The sequence below is a fragment of the Passer montanus genome, unplaced genomic scaffold (genome assembly GCF_014805655.1).
Source record: "Passer montanus isolate IOZ18808 unplaced genomic scaffold, ASM1480565v1 scaffold12, whole genome shotgun sequence".
NCBI lineage: Eukaryota > Metazoa > Chordata > Aves > Passeriformes > Passeridae > Passer > Passer montanus.
Genome location: NW_024358722.1, coordinates 2,383,268 through 2,398,801, shown reverse-complemented (window position 1 = coordinate 2,398,801; position 15,534 = coordinate 2,383,268). Strand labels below are relative to the sequence as shown.

Sequence of the window (15,534 nt, the reverse complement as noted above, 5' to 3'; positions counted from 1 at the left end):
ATTACACTGAACATAGGTCAAGAAAGCTTCAACTCAGTGCTAAAATGAACATGACATGTAGCTGCAGGCTTTGTACCTACAAATAAGTCAATCTTTTGCCCACCATGAAGTAGATACCTGCTTTTAGAAAAGCCTCATTTGGCTGTGAGGAGTGACTCTCCTGTCTCTCCAGTAGCTGTGGGATATCCTTGTACATGTGGGATACCACACTAAGCACCCAGCCAGACACCAACACCGTGGAAAGTTTGATCTTGGACTCTGTGTGCTGCCCTTAAGAGCTGCCTCCACCAGTAGCCAGTGCTTGTCCCTTGCTATAGGGACCCTCAAATGCCCTGCACTAACATCGCAATCCCTTCATGGTCACAGCAGGACCTGCAGCAGGCCCAGCAAAACCATTGTAGAATGCCTCCACCAGTAGCCAGTGCTTGTCCCTTGCTATAGGGACCCTCAAATGCCCTGCACTAACATCCCAATCCCATGGTCACAGCAGAACCCGCACCAGGCCCAGCAAAACCATTGTAGAGGGTGCAAGGTCAACCACTCTGTATCTGCTGTAAAGCAATTGATATTTCCTGGCAGTACAACACAAGGATCACACAGAACTCAGGAGCTCAGAAAGGGCACCTACTCTCACTACATACTCAAGTTGGGTGTGTTTCCACACAGTAAAAATGGATTTACTTGTTTTCTTCCACAAAATAAGATTAAATAGTCACATCATTCAAATTTATGTTTTCCCTTCCTTTGTCCTCTTCACATACACACAGTGCCAAAATCCAAGCCAAGATCTAGGTGAGGTCTTAGCAGACAAGAGCTCCAGCACAATGTGACATCAGTGGGTGGATAACATTTACAGTCATCCATCCCTGACATGATCACTGTACCCAAGTGACTTCCCATCACTGAGCAAAGCAGGTGGACTGACTGCAGTTCAGTCTGGATGATACCACAGATCATGGGAAATAAAACTCAAAACTACCATCATTTTTACAACTTGGGGAAATCTTATTCCACTTGTTTTCAGGGCTCTACTTCAACAACTGGTTCTTTCAGAGGCAGTGCCAGCCTAATCCAGGCTCTTGTTTCTGTTCTCTCACCACAGCTTCCCTTACCTTGTCAAAACTATGCAACACACTACATCAGACATTAGAAAAAAAATGGGGAAAAAATTTTCACCCTAAATTCTTTTTCACCTGAATCAAGTTTTCTGACTCAAGCCACTCAATTGCCATGTGAACAGTTGCAGTAGCACAAGTGAGAACATGGGCAGCATCAGGTGTGGCATTGCTGCAGAAAGAGCTGCTTGCCAATCTCTGCCCCAAAGTCACACTGACACAGAAGTTGCACTGCCTCTGCCAGTTCTTCCTGCACACACAGACAGCTGTAACAGCTGTGCACACTTAGGGTGAAGATTGAGGCCCTGCTTCTCTTCCCAAGCCACATTTCTCTAAAGCACTCCAGCAGTATAACAGGGCTCCAAAGAGGGCATAAACTCATTGCTGCACTGAAACCAGTACAGTTTTTACAGGCATTGTAGCTCCTCTATCTCACACCTACGCCTGCAGTGCAAGGACACAGCCTGGGTTTATACAGGTGCTTTTAAAAACAGCTGCAGAGGTGCCACTGAAGTTTGTGTGTTCTCTTCTTATATAAATATGCAAAAGGTTAAGTAACACACACACTTTCTAACAAGCAAGAAACATTAGCCAGGCATCTGCTGCCAGGCATTTGCAGGTACTTCAGTGTTTTTATGGATCTTTTAGAGGATTTGGACATTAGTGCTTCAGCTAAGGGAGAGCTATTTCTTTTACCTTTAAATTTTCATTTGTATTGTGCTCAAAACACCACAATACAAATTTAATTTTTTTCAGTTTACTGAGAGAGCAGTAAACAAGGGAAAACAAAGTATTCTGTAGTGATTCCACTGTCTCTGCACACCTTGGGGTTTCTGGAGAGTATTACTGGCAGTGACCAAGTATATAATGGGACAGTGCTTTGTACACAGAGCAGTCTGTAAAGCCCACGTACAAAATAAACAATTCCATTCACAGACCAATCTTTACCTTTGTGATGATTAAGACAACACAAACACTGCAGGACTGCTAAGATCACAGTAATTCAATAATGTTTTTCCCTTACACATAATAATTCTTTTTTTTTTGCAAGTAATTACAGATCAATGATGAAAATTGCTCTTGTATTAACATTTATTGACCAAAAAATGCATTATGTTATCTATTCCCCAATGCTGAGAAGCCCACTGTCTTTTACTTGAAAAAAAGATTGTTACTACCACTGGAAGTTTTCTCTTTCTTAGAAAACAAAACCCACAGAAATGACTTCTTCCTTTATTTCACCAGTGGCTGTAGATTTTAATCTTTAGGTTTATTAGCCAATACATCTCCAGGTCCTTTGCTTTACTCATCTCACTCTTTTAAGAGCCACATACAGTCCATAGAATTTGATGTCCATTTAATTTTATGGTGAAAACCAGTGAAAATATATATTTTATTATCTTTATTGCTTCAGTAGCTAAGATGTGAAAGTTATTTTGGAAGCAACAGCTTGAGACACATCTGCAAACTCCTGTTTACAAGGGCTTGGGGCAGAGATACAGGAAGCAGACAGCTGAATGCCGAAGAGAAGTTGATACATACACAATGGTTTTACAAGCTTCTGTGAAAATAAATTTTTTAGGAGGTGAGCCAGCAGTATAACAGGTGAAGTCCAGGACCATTGTAAGTCAGTCATGCACTTCCACTTGACCTGGGTGGAAACTAGAATTCTATACTTCACTATGACAGAACACTGAGCCAGGTGTGACTACCTCAGACAAACTGAGCTCAATGTAGAAAATCCCTTAATCCTGTCTTTATTGCATTTTCTTGAAATACAACATCCCTGAGGAGCAGTGTCTGGAAGATTTTTGGTTATACAGAAGAAATTCACAGCATCCAGACCTGTATTTCCCACACACCTCTAAATGGTAATTAGTTGCTGTAACTTCTGGACTCTCCAAACAGAGACAAATTAAGCAGTAACCTTGAGCATGACAGCCTTTGGAAAATTCATTGTCAATCCCATACAAAGGGTAGTCATCATTGGGTTTTACCTCTAGAAGAACAATATCAAAACATTGAACTCATACTTTGTGCTAAGTAGTCAAGTCAACTTACTAGAAAAGCCATTACATTTTTGACCTGTTAATGCTTCTCCTCATCCATTAGATACAGACCTTTAGATAGGACATTACAAGTAACTTGTTGCTCAATCAATAATTTTGACAGAACAGATGGGAAAATATTTAAACATCCAAACAAACTGTCTGCACACCTATGTTGTGAAAGAAAACTGAGAACTTGGATACACCAATGTACTGTTAATTTAAGGGGGGGGGAAATTGTTTTCAATTAACCTTACAGTTCAGGTGGAGTGTATGTTCCTTAAGCGTTCCTGGTAACCCTTCACACATTTTTATTGCTTTAGTTGTTGGTCTCTTAACAAACACTCACCCACATATTCTTCAACAGAAGTTAGAAAGTGTTTTTGCTGGAACTTTCTATCAATTGTGGTAGCAGCTAAAACAATGAGAAAGTTTACAATCTAACACTAACAAAGGTAATGTACTCTTCTTTATAGACACAGACTTTTACCCACATGTATGAAAATCCATCCTGCAGAAGGGTATGTTCACCAAGAATTACACAATTCCATTACTATAACTGTATCTTGGTATGAAAAGTGAAGTGTTGCTGCATCAATAGTGAAAAAAAAAACACTTAAATGAATGCTTACTGAGAATTACACAATTCCATTACTATAACTGTATCTTGGTATGAAAAGTGAAGTGTTGCTGCATCAATAGTGAAAAAAACCACTTAAATGAATGCTTACTAGTTTTATTATACACAGCTGAAAAGACAAAATGTCAAGGTTATAGATACCCTGGGAAATAGACAGCTGAGATTTTCCACTGCTCTAATTTTTGCAGGTAGTTTTTCTCCATTTTGTATCTAGTTTACACATTTTTTTTACTTCTGGCCCTAATGTAAATTATCTTCCTCTTACATTTTTCCATTTGAGATTTTGCCCCTCTCACCTAGCTTTTTGTTATGTAACCCTAAAAAAGACATAGCAAACCAATTTTTTTGTTTGTTTGTTTGCTGTATTAGAAATAGTGTATTCTGGTATAAATGTGAATTAAGCAAAGCTTCCTAGGGTAAAGAGCATGCAATCCTTAATGCACTTAACCTCCTAGAAGAGACAGATTTCAGAAGAAAAGAAAAAAGAAGGGGAAAGGGGAAAGGGGAAAGGGGAAAGGGGAATATAATTTCCTTTTTAAAAGTAAGAAACTAGAGATCCCAGTTAAGAAATTATTCAAGGAAAGGAAAGGAAAGGAAAGGAAAGGAAAGGAAAGGAAAGGAAAGGAAAGGAAAGGAAAGGAAAGGAAAGGAAAGGAGTTATTGCACATGAAAAGAAATATTCTAACAAGGGCTGTAAGAAACCAATGGTAACACTGGGGGGAAAAAAGACCAGAAAACAACTACATCACATTAAAAAGACCCCGCAGAAGACACCTTTCATAGGAGGTCAGCAAATAAAAGGAAAATATCATTTCAGTCTACAAAAAGATGGCACTTGTCTCTCACAACTCTACCCGCTCTGCCATTAGAAGAAAATCTGCAGACCTGCTCATATCTGTATTAATTATCACTGCACTAGCAGTAGTCTCTAAAACATACACTGCCATAGGTTGCAAGGCATGTAAGAAGTAATAAATAATGATAATACTGTAATACATCTTTCTAGTTGCTCTTTCTTCCTGAAATTATTTTGAATATTTACTGATGTTAAAAAGCATTTGTTCAGCTTCTCTTTATGCTTCATTACTCTCAGAAAAACTAAAGGCTTTTGCTGAGATGGATATAATGTTTTTATTGATTAAATGAAAATTAAGTTTTAAGCAATGTTACTGAGACAGTCTTTACTTTTTTTTACCAAAAAGAATGTGTTTTATTAGAAAATTGCTCTCTGCTTTAAAGTTCTGGCTTGAATACAAAAGTTTGTTTACAGGCAGTGTTGAGCTACTGTTTGTTTCATTATTTTTGCATATTTTTACATCTTTTCCCTTGAGAAGTCTGATACTGCATGTGGACAACTGATTGTTGTGACTGGTGAGATCACCCAGGTAGCAAGAAAATGCAAATTCTTATTACATTAATGGTTATCTGCTTCCAGGAGAAAGTCTAATTTTTGTGCTAATTTATCTGATGTTGCAGCAATTCTTCTGTCTGTGTAACAAAGCAATGCTTTCCTACCCTCATCTAAATGCTCCCCAGGTTTTGATCTTGCTTACAGTTATTGCCAATAAATGATGTTGTGCTCTGGATACCCTGCCTTGTCTACCTTTCATCATTTCCACTGGCAATACCAAGCTGAGAAAAGTGCTGAAATTCAAGTCACCAGAATTTTTGATGACTTAGGATCATAAGATGACAGAATGTGGGACACTAAAACATGATAAGTGATAACCAAACCGAAAAAAAGACCAAATTTGAATTTTCATGAGCTCCGAGCACTTCAAGGTAAAACAACTTCTTGCATTTTCATTTCCTCACAATGAAAAAAAAAATAATCTGGGGCTTGGAACTCTAGTGTAGAGAGAAAATTCCATATTGTGAATCTCCCATAAATCAGAAGGGAAAATATTTTCAGGCATAGATGCTATTCCTCCTCACCCCCCCTTCACTGGTCCTCACCCAGGAACAAAATGTTGCCAAATATACAACAGACAGCTGTTCAAGAGCACAAGCCAACACTAAACCACCCTTCCACAGGTAAAACAAATTCTATTGTGCCTTTGCTAAGAATCAGATTATGCATGAAGCATCTAGGTAAACACAGAGAAAATAAATTTCAACCATCCTTCTGAAGCCAAAAGAAAAATCAGTTAAGCAAAACACAACAGCATAACTACACTGTTCAGGTACTAAGCAAACTAACTATACTTCCAAGAAAATCAGAACAAGTTATCAGAAGTTGAGGCTTTTTGGTTTTTAAGCAGAGCATTCTGCCCCACCAGGAAACAGTAACACCTCATACTGTAAGTTAAGACAAACACCTACTGAAACACAAAAAGAAAAAATAATTATCTGGCAATTAATATTCATCAGGTTAGATACTTTATTACTTTATGGAATAAAACAGATCTCATCATTGAAATTTTTTAAAAGAATTTTTTTTTAATATGACTCAATAGATACAAATGTTGAGATTTCATTAAATTAATGCAAATGAATAAGCAAACCTTGAACCCTCATAGTAAGGCACGTCCTTAGATGGGGTCCACACAAAAGATGATTTTTTTGTTGTTGATTAGACCTTCTCTATTTACTTAGCTTTACATTTGCTTGTATGAGAAAGAGGTAATGCTGCCTGTTACAAATTAGCTCTGGTCCTACAGATATCCTCATTACACATGTAATTTATTTACCATTACAATAAGTGGGTTAAAAGCTTTTTGTGACATCAGAAGAAAAATATTATCATAACCTGCAATACTGCCAATGTATTATTATAAAGAATGACCTTTTTGACAGTATTCCTTGAGCATGGAACACAATTTATTTGAATTCATCATTTTAAAAGAAAGAAAGAATAAAACTACCACCTTTCTAAGTCTCTGGCTGATAAAAATTAATGTTCTAGCCTTGGACAAAACAACACTATACAACATACTCTGCTAAATATATATTGAACACTCACAGGTTCCATTTCTTTTTATCAGTAAAGTTTTGGATTGAGTTTTTTTCTCGGGGGGGTGGTGGGGAGGGCACTCTATTTTGTTCATTCTAACTTGGCGATCAAAGAATTTTTATTTTTACACTATTACAGAAGTGCATTTTTCTAGGTTTCCAAAACCACCTTATTCAACCTTCCCCATCTGTCACCATCTGCTTCTTTTTAGCATGTACTTTTTGTGTGATCACATAAGCATGTGAAAAATAACTAACATTCAGATGATTGTCTGCTGGTACATTTGAGGACTGGGCATAATAAAAGTGAACTGCCAAAACGTACTTAACACTTCTAATTTTGTTGGGTCTTGCATGTAAGCTACATTTGATTTTCAAACTGTTTTACAGTTGGAAAGTTGATCAGGTACTCTAACTCAACAGTAAAACTGAGACTACATAATTAGCTCAGCACTAAAAAGATTGTATTGAAAGGGAGGAACAAAACCCAGAAATATATCCACACGAGTTCACACATCCCTCTTGACTGAGTCTGTCTGCACAATGTTGCCTGAGGCACAGGATAAGATGCTGCAAGCAGCCTACTTCTGGACAGGCACAGCCTGAGTCTTCTCTCCAAACTACCACAGGACAAGGATAAAGGACTCTCATATTTACAAGGGTGTAAGAAATCTCACAGAAAATGACTGGAGAAGCAAAGACACTAAGCCAAGGGTAGAAATGCATAGACATACAATTCCTTAACTATGCAGCAGATACTGCTTCCAGCTTTAGGTGAAGGGTAATTGGGAAATGCCATCACGGCACAAAGCTGAATGACAGAGGTGTCTGTTTCCAGGACTCTATCGTGCTATGACAAAGCATTTCTGCTTGTAAACACACTTCCCAATACAGTTTTCACAGGAAAAAAACAAAACAAGACTAAAGCTGGAGAAACAAACTTACCTCCAGTCCTCTAAAAATGCATTAACCTCACTTTATGAGAATTTCATACAGAAATCTTTTAAATTTTTTTAGAGTAGCACCACTACATGCCTATCAGGTCTTCAACAAAACCATATGAACCAGAACACCAGTATGTTTTTATCAATGCAGACAATTTGGTAGTGTGTCTCATTATCCTTCCTCTAAAGAAGGAGTTTACATTAAAGAAAGTGAACAAAATAAAAAGAAGCACAATAAAAAACAAGAACTGCCCCTTCCCCTACATAAACCCTAACAATCAATCTTCCATTAGTGCTTACCAGCAGTAACAAAATATGAGTGAGAACTTGCCCTCTAGAGAACAATGGGAAACTGAGCTCAACATAAAGCTTCTCTTCCACTGTCTCTTTTTCTTCAAGTCTTAGGAGTTCACACCTGTCTTAAAACCTTGTGAATGCATATCCATGTTGCAACACCTTTACAGCAGCCTTCTCTTAATTTATGTCATTATCACAAATTCCCTTTTCCATCCACTACTTCTAGAGGTGGAAAATAATGGCACATACCTACTATTTATAAAAAGTTACATAGAACTTCAAAAAGCACATTACTTTGATGCCTCAATTATCTTCAAATTCAAATGAAATTTAACAGATAAGGAGATTAAAAGGAAATTGCATAAATCACGACAAAAATTATTCTGTCCTTCAGTTCCTCTATATTTCTAACCAAACAACTCTTCAGTAAGCTTCTCTTCAGTTTCAAGTTGCTCATCAATTCCTCCTGCCATTTGTGTCTCCCTGCAACACACCTTATCAGTTCCTACTTAGAAAAGATAAACAAAGTAACATAATCATCTTTAGTCCAAACTCTCTTTCCCCGCCCAAAATAACAGTTTTCCTTTTACAAAATTTCTAATCTCTAATCTGTGTTTTCTGATCTATCACTCTACCTGTGACATCATTACGTTCATTTCCCTTCCCTCCTGTTAGCTTCCCTTACTATCCTCCTTCAGTGTGCTCAAATTCTTTTCTCCACCCCATAAGAAAAGGGAAAAGGGGGAAAGAGGGAGAAAAGGGGAAACAGGTGAAAGAAGGGAAAGAGGGGAAAGAGGCTTAAACTGCACTACCCATGTAACTTCATTTTCTCTGTAGTAGAGTGAGCTGAAGTTTTAACACCCTCACCTTGGCTGATCTCTCTCAACTGGTCTGCCTCAGTTTACCCACTGTGCTGACTGCTTTCATCAACCTGTTTGCAAACAAGTGCCTTCCTGCTTCTCTCAGCACTTCAAGGAGCTCTTCTTTAACACTGCCATTATTGCAACTCCTATCTGCATTAAAATCCCTGTTAAGAACAATGCTCTGTCATGATGCCTGCAAAACCTGGAAGCACCCGTCCCCCCTGTCAGCCTGCCTCGGTGCATTTCAGTCGCTCCCTCTCTGCCCACACACACAGCACTTAGTTTCAAGTTGTATCAGACAAGTTATGTGGTAGATCATCATAGTCTCACTCCAAAAGATTATGAGACTGCCTTTGGCAAATATCCTGATCTGATCCAAGCAGGTGTTAAAAGAACAAAAATAAATGTATAGCTGCACAAGTGACAAAATGCTTTTCCTGACTCTATTGTCAGCTTCTTGTAATCTGTATATAACGCAACACTCTTAGAAAATTCACTTCAGTTCCTGAAAACATGGAAAAGTTTGGATTTTCTTGTTATAAGCATGCCTGCTTTCCCTTGCTGAAATTCAGCCACAGAACTTCGATGGCCAGGTTCTAGATCATACCAAAGCCATATCTTTCCCAAGAGAAACAGCCGTAAGTAAGAAATTACGTGCAGTGTGAGGAGAGACAGCAGGTGCCTCTTGATAAGAGTTCTATCGTTCACTCCTCTGAGATAAAACTTAGGAAATAAAAATAATTGATTACACATGATCTCTCTCACTCCCATTTTTAGAAGAACAATCACTAAAATAAAAAAAATCTGGCCAAATAAGCATTGTATAATTAATCTCCTCACTGGTCTTACTTTAAAATAAGTTACAGGACATGCACATCTTCTGTCTAGGGGTAAAGGCTATGAATCTGCTCCTTTCCTGTTCATTGTCACATACCCTTGAGTGACTGTAACTGCATAAACTGTACAGAAATAGTTTGCTTTTTTAAAATAAAATGCAACTGTTCTTATAGGAACGCATTAATGTAATCTGTAGATATGAACCATTTTATACATATTTATCCACCTGATCTGTATTTTTATGCCAATAAAATATAATTATATCCTTCCATTTCCCCTGTTATTAGAATAGACCTATACATCATTGATCACCTACATCATTTAAGAGTCATTTGAATGACATCCATGAAGTCCCTTCCAGACTTGTTCAGAGTCAAACAACTTCTCTTCTGTTACTAGAAAGATTTAAAACTTCAAAAGTAATTTCTGGTATTTAAAGCTTGTCTCTCCCGTGACACCAAAACTTAGTACCACATTTGACTGCTCTCCTGTAACAAAGACTATGCACTTAGTCCTAGGAACTTGAACTGAAATACAGAGATCCAGAAACTGTTACCTCATCCAAGGAAATATCCTTGTAAATTATCAGACCCCAAAGAAATTTTACTTCTCTGCCCATGTAGCTTCATTTCCTGAATGTTCTATTAAAGAGAGTCTGTACCAGTCTGTATCTTTCTTAGCAGGTCTCATCGTTGACATTCAACTGAAAACTATCAAAATCCAAACTGCTTTTAAAAGACTCACAGGTATATTTACAAATACTATCATCAGTTTTATTCTTTCTTTTTTAAGCAAGTGATACTGCCTGTAAAAGACATGTCGTCCTTTCCTGCCTTTGGCACTCCAAAACAGCAAAAGAAGCATTGTTTGGGGGAAAAAAAAAATCAAGCATACATCTGCATTACCTAAATGGGATCACAATTCATCTTTTTCTCATTGGATTTACAAATATTTTCTGACACCACAATGATCCCTAATGTGACAGCTTACCTTGAAGAACAACAATAGAAACAGACTTTTAAGAAATAGTCTCTTTGTCCTGAAAAACTGCAAAGTGAGAAATTGTAACATATTTTATACCTTTCAAATGGGGAATGTCACAGCTGAGAGAAGTATTTACTATTACCACTACACTTAAACATACACAGAAAAATTAGGCTTGGGTTAGTTCTACAGCAGATGATAAGGGTAATTTCACTATTATACAACCAAAATATTCTCACAAAACTACATAATTTCACAAACAAAAAGTTACTTGCTCATTTTTCAATAAGTGTGACAAATGTACATCTGTACTGCTAACAAATATAAGCCTTGCTATTTGGCAGTGGCAACTATTTTCTTCCTAGAGGATGTGTTCATACCCCTACTGTATTTTATCCTCAGCACACAGTGATGCAAGATGAACACAGTCCATGCTATTTTAATTTTCTTTAGACCACAGAAAACTGGTGTTGGATAACAGGGAAGGGCTAGGAAAGGAGAATAGAAAGGGGATGCACCTATGGACCACTTAGCCAGAAACCCTGCATACCCTGAGCAGCTCAGTGTGTGGTGAGGGTACTCATTAACTTCCATATGGGTTCCACAAATGGTAAATCAGTGATGGTCCAGAATTCTATCTCCACAGATGCAAATTGACTCTAACTTGGCAAGTTCATTACAGTTTTGGGTTTTTTTCTGTGCCACATCATCCATTTCAACTCTGCATGGACAGAAGCATTTTTCTGGATCGCCTAATTATCTACACAGTCAGTGTCAGGTCCTGTATGAGAGGTCAGGCCTCATCAATGTGAGATGAAAAAGTCTTTTCAACAGAGGGTCAGAAGGACTATTTTGATCCCAGAAACAGAAGGTCTGTGAGGATGCAGCAACAGGTAGGCTTATTTACTGATCAAGAGTAATTCTGAAATTGCCCTGGGTAATAATTCTGTATCAATCCACAAAGATACCTTCACATCAGAGGCTGTCATGAAAGGAGGAAATATACCTTAATCTGTCTTAGCTACTTTCCTCTCTTACTGTTGGAAGCATCTGCAACCTAGTTTTTGCAAAAAGATGGAATAGTGAGCAGAACCCTATATGTCAAGCAATGGTGCAAAAGGCATTGGGGAAACCAAGTTTGGAACTGAAACCACAATTACTACAAAAGGAAATATTTGGTCAGTTTCGAGGCTGGGTATAGATTCCCATCAGTGCAATGTTCCTGGGGTGAAAGGCAGCAGTCCCAGGCTGCCCCTGTGTGTTAAACAAGTCACTGTTCTAGTGTTCTCTATCAGCAGCTAGGAAGTACACGGAAAACTGAACTAAAAACCTGAAGAAGGGATGCATCCATCACAGCTGACACAGATGAAAAAAAAGGATGCAAAGATATTATTAAAAGGACAGATGATGGATAGATTTCTCCACATGATTGGAGAATGAATATCTTGCCACTAAAGAAAGACTGAAAGGTATCTGCCTTTAAACTCACCATGACCAGGCAAGACATAAGTATAAGTACATGCTGCCATTTGTCTTGGGATAGACAGGCAGGAATTCAGCATGGTAATAAGATTAAAGCTCAGTTGTAACATCAGGCTCTCATGCTCTGAAGTTTGCCACAAGGCAGTAAATCTTTTGCACCTGAAAATAATTTCTGTGGCCTGAACTGCAAAGAGAAGTGATTTTTGAGCATTGGTTCTATGAAGCATGTTCACAAACAGACTGGAGGACCCAGGCTCTTGATGGTCCCTTTTTCAGTCAGTTGCCCTGACAAAAATAGGTATAATTGTCTCAGGTGAGCAGCTATCCTCCTAAAGGTGTTGAGTCTTCTCACGCCATATCGGTAACCTGTCTAGGTTGCTTGCTCAAAACCCTTTATCTCTGAGGGAAAAGGGAATGAGCTTCCTTGTTCCCAAGGTTAATGAAGAATCAATTTCCTTCAAGACACATTTTTACAGGGCAGGTCTCCAAAAACACTCGTAATGGGAGGTAGATCAGAGAAGTGGGGCTTCTAGAGAACAGAAAAGCAAACTGGATCAAGTAACTTGTGCTGAGTGTCTAAAACCAAGTTTGATTGAGAACAGAAAAGCAAACTGGATCAAGTAACTTGTAACTTTTAGACACTTGAGTGTCTAAAACCAAGTTTGATGCAAGAGAGCTAACATGTTTTCAAATGAGTCAAGGATGATAGTAGATAGTACATCACCAGATGTATGTAGTTTGATGCAAGAGAGCTAACATGTTTTCAAATGAGTCAAGGATGATAGTACCAGATGTATGAAGAGAAAGTTAGTGGCTCCTAAAAATACTGATGTTTCCTTTACTGCTGGAGAAAGAACATATCAAAATATCTTGCTATCATCCAAAACGGATTCAGTAACTCTACCTATCATACTGACTTATAGCCAAGTATGAGCAGTTTCAATTTCCTCTGTGATTGCAAACTGAAAGGGATTTTAAGCGATTTAGAAAGATTCTCAAACCCACGTACCTAGCCATCCTAAAATCTTAATTTCCAGCCAGCACTATCCAGAAGGTGATGTGTACCTGTTTGTTTGACATTCCTTAAATTCAAGGTTTAGAATAAAAAACAAAATGCAATCAAAATTGCTTGTTGAAACAGTCTCCAGGCTTGTGGCTGCTACTCAGGGTTCAGTGCTGCTGAAAGTAAGAGAAGGAAGACCTGTGTCTAATCAGTGCCTCCTCCCTTCATATTAAGGTAGGTTGTTCTTCAAAGGCAATACGTAGTAACAAGACTTTTATTGTAGTGCAGAGTTGCTGCAAGAGGTGGGAAATACCTCTGAAAACTCTTTAAAACTTTATTCAATGAAATGGTAGGACTGAAGGGCCTTTTAAAGCCCTTTGGCTTGACTAGAAAGTTATCTCAGTATGAGGCATACACTGTGTCAATTAGAAATCTTGAATGCTGACAAGAGTGGAAATAAGAGCTAATTCAGCATCCACAGAATCCTTAGCATTAAGTAAAAAATAGGCTGTCTTTCATATCGCTGCTGGAGTTGTATTTGGCAGCCCCTGAGGAGAGGCAGAGTGACATTTCTGAGCACCACAATCAGTACTGTTGACTGAAGCCAGGCAGGGCCAAAACACAATCTTGGTGGTGCCTCCCTTGCCTGTTTTCAGCAGGCACCAGTGGCAGAGCTGTCAGCACTAATAATAATGGAGCAGATCACTTGGATGACTTGAGCTTCCACAACAGATTCTCAAGTGCCAAACCAGAGCTCCAATAAAAGTTCCTGCAAGGGGAACCAAAGCAATGTCTTGATGTCCATCTTTTTATCGATCCTTAAGGAGGGTGATGCCTGGCACTCTGAGTGCCAGCTAACGGGAAAGATGGGGTGGCATACTCTTGGATGTCACTTCTGCTCACATACTAGGAAACAGACAGTTTTGGTGCCCACCTCAACCAGTTCTGAGGTTGACACACTCAACTGCTTTGAGCAGAAATATCTAAAATTTCAACTCCCTCTCCCTGCAACCGGGGAATTCAGATAAAACCCATCAAACTCAGTACCTTCCTATTCCCCCTCGCCTCCACTGAGGCTATATAAATGCTAGTTATACAGCTCAGTTAAGCAGGATCATATGTTCCAAGTGACAGACAGATGGAAGCTTATTTTTGAAGAAATCATTGGAAGATAAAAACTTTAAGAGTGGAAGGCAAACATAAGAAGGAAAATGCACGCTAGAGGCCTTTTTAAACACTAAGAAAAGCAGAGCATCAATATATATACAATCACCACAAAGAATAGCAGCACATTCCATTCTGAATACCAGCTATAGAGTATTAATCAGGCAGACTGTCAGTCTAAAATTAAATGCAAAAGAAACATTTTATACAGTATTATAAGAAAATATTCCAAATCATACCTCAGGTGCCAGGTATTCTGGAGTACCACAGAATGTTTTCATAGTTGCTGCATCTGTGATTCCTTCTTTGCAAAGTCCAAAATCTGTAATTTTTATGTGTCCATCTTTATCCAACATTAGATTTTCTAACTGTGTGTTGGGGAGAAAAATATTCCCTTAGTATTTCTTAACAGGACAGATCGATGTATTACATCAATTTTGTAAAAAAAGAGCTGTTCCTTGCAAAAAAATGTAATTCTTTTGTAATTAAAAAAAATACAGCATCGAACATATTACAGCATTTAACAGTGTTTACTGCCACACAAGTTACATAATTTTGCAAAAAAATGTAATTCTTTTGTAATTAAAAAAAATACAGCATCAAAATATTACAGCATTTAACAGTGTTTATTGCCACACAAGTTACATAATGAGTTAATACTTAAATACAGTTTACAATAGTAAATCTCAGGTCAATGACTTCAGAGGTTTCCTTTGGTCTAACATGATAGTCACTGATCAAGATACCTTTTACTTTCTATACTGTCATGAAACAGCCAGTATCCATAAATCCTTAAAATACTTCCAACTTCCAGAACCTTTTCAATAATAGACAGAATTTGGGATAGGGCAGCTACTGATAAAAACACCCCTGAGGTAAATTCCTCCTTGTCTACTTGCAAAGGGCACTTCTTAAATTGTGAATTTATACCTCTGTATGCTTTTTAAACATATGATCCTTGCTTTGAAATGTGAAAGCATTCAGAATAATGGCTAATATCACTTTCCCAAAGGGTTTCAATTAGCTGTACTTAAAATACAGCTAGAACTGAAACCAAGGAAAACAGTCTGAACAACTTTTCTCAACAGAAAATGGTTTGGTTTTTAACTAATTATAAGGCATGTGGTGAAAATACCAATATAGAACAATCATAGCCTTGTCATTCTAAGTCTGCATAAAGCCTGTAACACAATCAAAAGTATAGA

General features: G+C 38.0%; 1 protein-coding gene across 3 annotated transcripts in view; it reads right to left on the bottom strand.

The window, feature by feature from the left end:
* Positions 1-15,534, bottom strand: part of AKT3 (AKT serine/threonine kinase 3) — a 152,476-nt gene that overhangs the window by 24,569 nt on the left and 112,373 nt on the right. For all 3 annotated transcript variants that reach the window (XM_039697872.1, XM_039697871.1, XM_039697873.1), the window contains one exon: positions 14,569-14,697. In XM_039697872.1, the coding sequence (XP_039553806.1) occupies positions 14,569-14,697 (129 nt within the window). The remainder of the gene's footprint in view (positions 1-14,568; positions 14,698-15,534) is intronic.